The following is a 9,434-nucleotide window of genomic DNA, read 5'->3' on the forward strand; positions in this document are numbered from 1 at the left end:
CGACAGAACATCGACCTAAAACGTTCATTCTGTTTCTCTCTCCGCAGATGCTGTCTGTCCTGTTGAGTATTTCCGTAGTATGTTGCTTTTGTATCGGCACTTTAAAATATACAAAGACATTATGCATTGTGGCTCTTTCTATCCATTCCCAAGCTACCTTCCATTGATTAAATTACAGCAAGTGCAAAAATTATCAATAGGTGTGATTAAACATGGTAATTGATTTAAGTGAAGTAGAGATAACCTACACGTTTCTATTCTTGCTAACTACCGGTAGCCGCAGGATGGTATGGCTATATAGAAATATAACTTTCCATTAAATACAATAAAATACAGCATCACACGCTTTGTAGGCGTCGAAAACAAGCAATTCTTCCGTTAATCAATGCACTACACAAATGTTTGAAAGTTTAAGAAGAAATCTTAGAGGTTCAAATTCATCTGTATTCGATCTTTTTTTTCAAAAAAACTATTGCTTTATCAATTTATAAATATGACGATCGATGTGCAATCGGCCGTTTACTAACCATGTTAGTTTATGCTTGTTCACTGTTTAACACAATCAACCTGTAAATGCGAAAATCTTGCTGAACCGGTCCAGTCATTTTTGTTACGCTTCAAGCACTGCACGTTTTAAAACAACGGTTAAGCAGTAACACTTACAGTTCAGATGCACTCCACCATTAGATGTCCGTATTTTAAGGCTATTTCGGATGAGTATATTGGATTAACTTTTGAAGCTTTTAACCCGAAAGAATGTGTTCCACACGTGAACTGACGAGTAGCCAAAATTTCGCTACAGGAACCTGGTGAACTGGTAACGATACGCCTATGCCGAATGTCTGACTCGACTAGGCATTGGTAATAAAAGATTGAGACATCGAGAAATCGGTATCTTAAAAACATATTCAGACAGAATAAATACTGTGGTTGTGTTGCATTCTTCAGAACAAAATGCATTTCGAATTACACTGTTACCAGAATGACGGTTAAATACCTAATTTAAATAGAACGCATCAGTTCTGTGAAAGGTATAAACTTTATTTTCAGAATCATGGCTAAATTTTCCATTATTACATTGCTCGTTTTTTTTAACCAACACGAAGAAAACTGCAGTATTGACTCAAAACAATGTACAGTATGATCACCGGAATGGTGGTATGGCAGACACTGGAATGAATACAGATTACATTTGTTTCCAAAAGCACCTTATATCACAAATAAAAACAGAAAATGATGGCAAACCCTCAGCACGTATCACTCTGTCGACAAATGCTGGCTGACCTGCTGACTGTTTTCCAGTATTTTCTGTTTTTATTTCAAATTTCTAGCATCTGCGGTATTTTACTTTTTTAATTATATCACAATCTCTGGCTATGTTTATCCCAGGATGTTTAGCGAAAGGACAGGACTCTTATGCATATGTTAAGTTTCCTTCTGTAATTTTCAAAGTCTGTTTAGTGATGTCAGAATTATTTCCTATTTTGTGGAGCGAGGAATCTGAGTACGAGGGAACCATGTCATGTCATGTGCAACAGTCAGGGTCATACCAAAAAAATGTTTAAAACTAGACTTGTATATAACAGTGGTAAGTCTCAGTATTGACCAGAAACGATTGCTTAGATCGGATTGGCATTCACGCAGGACTGACTGGGTTAAAGCATTAACGATATGACTATCGATCTAGTTCACGTTGGCTCGTTGCACAAACCCTGCATGTAGGTGATGATATTTTTGTTTTGTTTTTCAGAAGCAGGCATTCTAAAAGTGATATTCCTAGCACCATCGAATATTGAAGGACCAACTAATAGAATTTGTCTGGGATAGATTTGTGTTTATAATACACTCTAAGGAAAAATTGAAACTTGCTAACGAAGTTCCCTATGTTTGTGTTACTGTGAGACTCAAGTTTAGAATAAAATTAAACAATCCTAATTCTATAATTGTCCAACAAGGCATAAGACAGGAATGAGCCGTCCTGTGGGAGTAGTGCCCTGTAGTATGGTACAAATGTATTTGCATACAGTGAGGCGGCGGGTTGCATTAAGTCGCCCCAGATGGGCAGAAAGCCATCCCGCTCATAGGGGTCCAGAGCCTGCGGCTCGGCGTCGAATTGTGCAATTTCGAGTTCAGTGGCAAGCTCTCGCTTCCATTTATTCCGTCGGTTCTGAAACCAGATCTTGACTTGGGTCTCTGTTAGCTGAAGAGCGGCGGCTAGCCCAGCCCTTTCCGCGCTGCTCAGGTACCTTTTCAGGTCAAACGTGGACTGCAGCTGAAAAACCTGATTCCGAGAGAATACCGTCCTCGCCTTCTTCTTCCTCTCCTGCACGTTCCTCTCTTTGTTCTGTTTTCGAGATTCGCAGGCTGGCTCAGTCTTTTCACCCTCAGCCTCCTCCTCCTCCATTACTGTTAAAATATTCACAAAGCGTGTGATGCTTGTTACTATGGAACTGTACGGTTACTATAGTACGGTACTGCATTGGTACTGAGGGCCACTACGGAACTGAACTGAATATGTGCCCTTCGCCAGAACGTAAAGATTGCAGAATACTTCCGTTAAGACCAAACACTAAAACGAGCAGGTATCATTCCAACAGAGCCCTTCCTAAACCGCTGTTCGAAACTAAGCACGGAGTAGGAGGTTGTCAATACTACGCCAGACAGCTGAATGGAGAAGAGAAGGAAAACTGAAGGAGATAAGGTTAAGATTGTCTACCGCATGCATCTAAATGCGTAGGAGGGACGATATAAAGAGAGGCTGAGGAACCCCGAAGCGAATGGATCTATGGAAATAGTGCGTAGATGCCCCCTTAAAATAAGAGTGAAACAAAATATATTTCAGTAGTACAGCCGTACTTGTCTCTTACCCGAGTGTACAAGGATCTTTGCTTTGATGCTATTCTGCAAGGTATTCTCTGAATATCTTGTTGCATTTTCTGCACTATTCCCAGACTCTCCTAAAATGCGATTTATGGAGAAGAGCACGGAGGAAGAGATCTCAGCAACCCGCGACTGCTCCATCCCAAGACAGCTTTCATTCCAAGCAGCGCCTTACGTGCCTTCTCTTTGTATATAAACGCGGTGCACTTCATAAAATATGTACAAAGCTCGGCGTGGACCCAGCCTGAAGCTCAGGGAGACCACTGGGTAAAAAGATATTCGTACAAACCATCGATTTACGATTTGTGAAGTTACTGGGTTAACATACAACAATAGTTTTCTAGGTGTCTATTTGTTTCGCCAGAGGGAATTGGCAAAAAGCTTGTGAGCTATTAGCAAGTGACACTGAATCAATAGCAGCAATACAAAAAAGGCGCCTCTGCGCGGCTGTGTGCAAATTCAAAATATTTTTGCAGTTGCCAAGTTTGCCAACAAAATTGAAAACATGTCTGGCATCCAACTTGTAATGGGTTAGATTCACACCAATAAAAGCACGTATGTGATTGAGTATGAGTAATAATTGTGCAGGGTAATTTTTTGGAATTGTCCCGTTGACTATAGCTTTAACAGCAGCTAGAATTGCAATGGATGTTCCCTTCACGGTTAGAACGAGATGGGAAATGTAAAATTGTTCCAAAAAAATTCAGTAGTGTTTCAGTGTTCAGCACCAATCTGAACAAGGGTTTATTTCATGAAAATTTCTTTCTGTTTTTCTAGTGATTCATTTATTGTAAATGGTATGATTTTTAATTGGGCGTTGCAAACGTTTTAATTAGTCGATTAACAAGCACTTGGATATTTGAAGACACAGGGAAGGGCACGATTATAATTTCAATTCACTTCCATATCCCTATACAAAGAACAGGCCATAAGTTGGCCAAAATTGTTCCTGTGAAAGGAAATGGTCAAAATTATCGTTTTTATGTTGCTCCCTGATTTTAAATAAACAAAGAAAAACCGATAATTCGACGACGCCCTTTCACTCCAGTGTTTGGATATCAATCCAGACCTGACTTCTTTATTTTTTTTATGTAACTGTCCGATTTTTGACTGCAAGTTAAGGCACAACCTTGAGCTGATGGTTATTTGGACATTAACCCGAACAAGTTTGATCAGTGTAAGAAATCAGAAAATTTGCAACAATTACGATTGCAAACACATAGAGGTACCCTAGTAAGTTATATTCATTTTCGGAGAATGGGTGTTAAGCGAAGATTGATGAACATATAATGTGGACTCACTGCTCAATAAGCAAGTTTTCAAAAATAAATATTAAAATATATTACATAAAGGAGTGATTGCAATACTTCCACGTAAAATATGTATGAATACGACACAATTCTGATTTTCTAAAAGTTTTATTGAGCTATTGCACGGAATGATAATGTATTTCAAGTGATTTTTTTCATAAAACGAATGTAACTGCATAATTTAACTGCAGTTTTGTATTTAAACGTTGACACTTTGAAATGATTTATAACTATAAAGCATTCGGCAGTCACTGTAATGCAAGATAAATATTAATCATTATGAGCTGCCAAAAATGTGTTTAACTTGATCAGTTTCAGATGTCTTACAACGGCATCAGGACGTGATTTGTGTTATGAATGGGTTGCAGGAAGCATTTCTGGAAACCTCATTTGACTACATAGTCCTGTTCGTCATTACTTTAATTAACCTACTTAGCAATAGTTAAAGTGAGTTTTACTGAATTTGAACACGGACAGACTTTTTCGTATATTTTCTTAGTGCTGATGCAGTTTATTCAAACGGCCTATAACACGGGAAATATAATTCGATTGTTTATTAGTTTAACCTGACCATGAACGGTATCAATTGATTAATGCAGTTTTAACAATGATTATGTTCGATATAATTTTAATTTTAATTCTCGTGATGTTGTCGGTCGTGTTTATGTGAAGAGGACCGAGCGGAGTTATATTAGATCTTTATTGGGTCTTGTAAATGTGCAGTGCAATGCATAGGGAGAGATATGTGTTCAAACTGTAAACACGAGTTACAGCACATGCTGTATATTTGTGTATATTATATTTATATACAATATATATGAGATTACTATATGGATAAAACGTAATATATTGATATATTGCATTAAAGAAAAGTAAGAACTTTATTTGTTATAATGTCTATTATAAACTAGATTGCCGCCGAAAACGACCTTGGAATCTTATCCCACAGTCTGCGGGAAATGTGCATCAAGCTGGTACATCCTACTACACCCCATGTAAATCAACATATATAAATCGAATATATATATAATATATGTTGTTTATATATACTATCTATTGTGTCTATTCTATTTAGACATGTTTCATGCCATTTACAAATCTCTTGTGCAAATTCATATATTTTCAAGTCTTAAACTTATCACTATATCTGGGATATTCTTCATACAGTAATTTATCCACTTGACTGAATTTGATCTAATGTGATTAAACTTACATGGCAACAGAGAGGATATGCAAGCTAACCAAAAGCGACATAAAAGATGAAAGAGTCTTGTCTTAATGCGTGCCTTGAGGATAGCTGGGTACCCCTGAGCGGCTTGTTTTGCTAGTTTTTGTCACGCAATTTCTCTGTCGTTGTGCAGAGAATGCTGAGTGCTCTATCTGCTCCTGTGACCTGAATCTATTCCTTGTGACAAGGTGAAAGTGATTTTTTTATTGCCACTAAGTTAGCGTGTACCAATAAAAACAATTTCTGATTTTAAGGCATTTTAAAGTGCAGTTGATTTATTGTGGCTGTTTCGTGCATTGTTCCACCAACATTTTGTCTTTTTCCCCAGAAACTCTGCGCGCAAAAGTATTTGTGGCTTATTTTCCAAAAGAAAAGTCAGGGGTAGAGCTAAGAACCTTTACATTGTTAAGTGCATTTTGCCTTATGTCTGTTTCAACGTTTTTTTCTTTAAGGAGACCGGCAACTATTTATGCTGGCGCCATAAGCGGTTGGTTGAAAATAATTATCGATGATACTAGCAAAATATTATAAAATGAATATTAGCAATTGGTTGCCAAAACTGCTGAGGTTGTACTTATGTCAGGTGCCACTTGTATCAAAGTAAATATCAATTTTTAACATCATTCAGTAAAACAGCTACAAATCGATATTTAAGCCTGATCGATATTGTCAGGAAAAGGAGAGAACAGGATTTCGTCTATCATATGAAACCAACGAAAATTGGGATATCTGAGGATCTGGAAATCCCAAATTGGCCAGCCTTGTCTCTGAAGGGTTTTCTTTTCACTGACTGGTATCTGTCGTTTATTCACATCATATATCACAAGTTTCAATGTTGTTTCTGAAGCTGCTCTCGCAGCCGCGGTGAAAATATCCATTATCTTTTTTTTTACTTGTTTTATGTTCGCAGTCACAAATTATGCCTTATTGTGTAATTGGGTGTGGCTTTCAATTTACTAAAATACAGATTAAGAGACATTACATTTAGCAATTCCACCTCTAACGAACCACACGTAAAGTGGAGTAACTTAATTTTCCAAAAAATGCAGCGAGGTGAAGGGTGGTTCCATTTATCCACATTTATATTTAAATTTGTGGCAATATATTAGTTATCGTATAGATCTGCAGTTACTAAATTTTTGTTACTTTATCTCAAAGCATGCTAGAAGTCTCTTGCAAAATTGCAGCTAATGCTAACATGCTATTTAAAGTTGCTATTCATATGAGCATGCAGGTTCTGCTCTAAATGCCCTGTTATGCAATCTCGGTAAGACGGTAATACTGTAATATATAGCCAGAGGTGATTGTGGGTTGTTGCTGATATGTCTGCAGAAATGGTACCATCGGATGATTTTTTTAAAAATAAAAGGCATAACGCACCGTCAATGCACAAGGCAAATGTGGAACTTACGTTTATTGCACCACAAAATATTCCTTTTCATTACAATTGGCGTTCCCTTTACCTCAATATGCCATGGTGCACCGGGCCTCGGCTGATTCCGGTCACTTCAATAGTCACCTATTTAGTTTGGAAATTTTTGCCATATTTTTAAGTAAGTATATGAGCAATAATACACTTTTTAGTTCAAATTCACAGACTTGAAGAAAAGAAAAAAATTCAAATATTCGCATTATTTTCATTCAGCGCGCTGTAGCTAGAGATTTCCGTTAGTATTTTCAATATTTTAAAAATAATTTCGTGTTTAGTTGCAGCAGCAAATAATACCACTCAGACCACTCTCAAATTTAAAAAAAACGTTGTAAGGTAACTGTACAAATCTTTGTAAATTTGGGTAGTGCAAAGATTTCAAAACACTAGGGTAGAGTCCAATTTATTTTTTTAATATTTAAACAGCATTAGCTTTCACGTTGCTCACGGACGAAAAAAAATACTTTGTTTAAAAAGGTGTTAAACAGAATAGTAAAGTAACACGTTTTTCTTTAATTGTTTGTATTTCCAGATACATTTTAAAATGTGTTTTTCACCATTTGCAAGTCTCGTTTACTTCTGCGTTAAAGTGATTGCTGTTTTCATGGTTCCTTGTCGTGCTCTAAAATTTGGTTACTTGTAAAGTCTACATTTATCTTTGTATTTACTTGTTTATGGTTTTGAAAATAAGATCTCAATTCCTTAATAGCATAAACGGATGAAATCTATCTAAGTGTTTAGAACTAGGACAGGATCCAAGGCTGAGCGAAGAGGGGTGCTGAGGAATGGATATTGGGAGATCCAGAATTAAAATTGAAAGGGAGAACGATGGGATTGGGTTTATGTAAATGTACAGAGTAGGACCAGTAAATTGAGAAGGGAGCGGTTGGTGGGCGGGGGGTAGGCACTGGGGTTTGAGGGTGGAGAGAAACAAAGAATGTTGGGCTTCGGCCGCTGTTGGGTAGGAGAGAGGAAACTGGGAGATCAGGAGCCTGGTGCTGAGAAACGACTTCTGGGAGTTTTATTATAGTTGCTTAGTTATATGCCAACTTCAGTTTCCCTCCTTGCATGTGTATTCTGTTGGAGGCGGGACCATGCTGTAACTCATGGGAGCTGTCGTGCAGTCTTTGCCTCAGGACACTAAACCTCGGTTGGACGGGCTGGGCCATGAAGTATGGCAGCAGCGTGCACCAGAGGTTGGGGCGTGACAACTGAAGCAGCTGAAAAATGGGATGAGCAAAATTGTGATGCTCTGATCCATTGTTGCTTTTATTTGTGTTAATAAATGATTTGGGGGATTATGTCGTCAGGTGAGGAACTGTGGCAGCTGTTTCTCCGAGAATTTTTTTTTCTGGTATATAACTGGACAGACATTTTGGTAGAATGTGATTGAGGAGAAAATAAATCTCAGAGAATGGTGAATACCGAAAATATAATAACAGTGGGAAATAATCAACTGGAAAGGAGAGAAAAAAAAACAACACATTTTTGCCGTCCATGTCTTTCGTGTAAGTTTCTGTAGTGAGGGCTATCTACTTGATAAAAGGCAAATTACTTGATGCTGGAAACTTGAAACAAGGATAGAAAGTACTAGAATTACTTTGTGGGGAAACCTGCTGCCAGGCAAAGCTTTGATTTGAAAACTTATCAAGTCCCTGAGACTGTGTGCAGGAAATATATCAGACCTTAGGCAAATTATAATAGCACCATTGTTCGGAGGATATGATATCCAGAGCTGGAAGGACCAAAAGTCAGGTGGAAAAATAGGTCATTCGGAGGTTACTGTGAGTTAGCTTGATAAAACATTCAAAATAAACAATGTTTACTATAACGGCCAGGCCTCATGGAGACAGCATGATAGAAAGAATCTTCTAAAAGCACTGAATATGCCTGTGATAAGCTACACATTTAGACAGATAGTCAGACGATAGATATATAATTCTGGAAACTAAAAGCCTAAAATATTTGTAGACTGCCTCCAGAAATAACAAAAGATAACTTTGAGAAATATATGAAATATAATGGTGAGTATATTTGCTTTGTAATTCATACCAAGGGATTTTTGACCTTGTCGCCACATTTCATCCCCAATTTCCCAGAGGAAGTTGTCAGAGCTCATTAAGCCACGAGGGTCACTGGATCTCTTCTGAAGGTTGCATCCAAATGGAAATGATTTTTAGTTTCTTGCCTATTTCTTTAGATACAAAAACATTCCTATCAAATCCTTAACAGGTCTGGCCTATATGTGACTCCAGACCCACAACAATGTGATTGACTCTTAACTGCTCTTTGAAATGGTTTAGCAAGCCATTAAGTTACATCCAAGAAGCTGGCCCACCACCACCTTCTCAACGGTAATTAAGGATGGGTAATAAATGCTGTCCTTACCAGCGACACCCACATCCCGTGAAAAAATGACAAGAATGTTGTTAATTTTTTGAATTGTAGATAAAGAGTTAATGATAGAATGAATGTTCAAGTGTGTAAGTTAACTGTGGATAATTTTTGATAATCAAGAATATATTGATCTCGTCAATACTGTTAACATTGGAATGATGTTGGGTGTGATACTTATTAGGCCGGAATT

At 37.5% G+C, this 9,434-nt stretch overlaps 1 protein-coding gene across 1 annotated transcript; it reads right to left on the bottom strand.

Moving 5' to 3' along the window:
- Window positions 1-1,921: 1,921 nt before the first annotated feature.
- Window positions 1,922-2,404, bottom strand: LOC137370143 (homeobox protein HMX3-A-like). The gene has a single exon (XM_068032405.1). It carries the CDS (start codon window positions 2,402-2,404, stop codon window positions 1,922-1,924), a length of 483 nt encoding a protein of 160 aa, XP_067888506.1.
- Window positions 2,405-9,434: the final 7,030 nt, after the last annotated feature.

The sequence above is a fragment of the Heterodontus francisci genome, chromosome 1, assembly GCF_036365525.1.
Source record: "Heterodontus francisci isolate sHetFra1 chromosome 1, sHetFra1.hap1, whole genome shotgun sequence".
NCBI lineage: Eukaryota > Metazoa > Chordata > Chondrichthyes > Heterodontiformes > Heterodontidae > Heterodontus > Heterodontus francisci.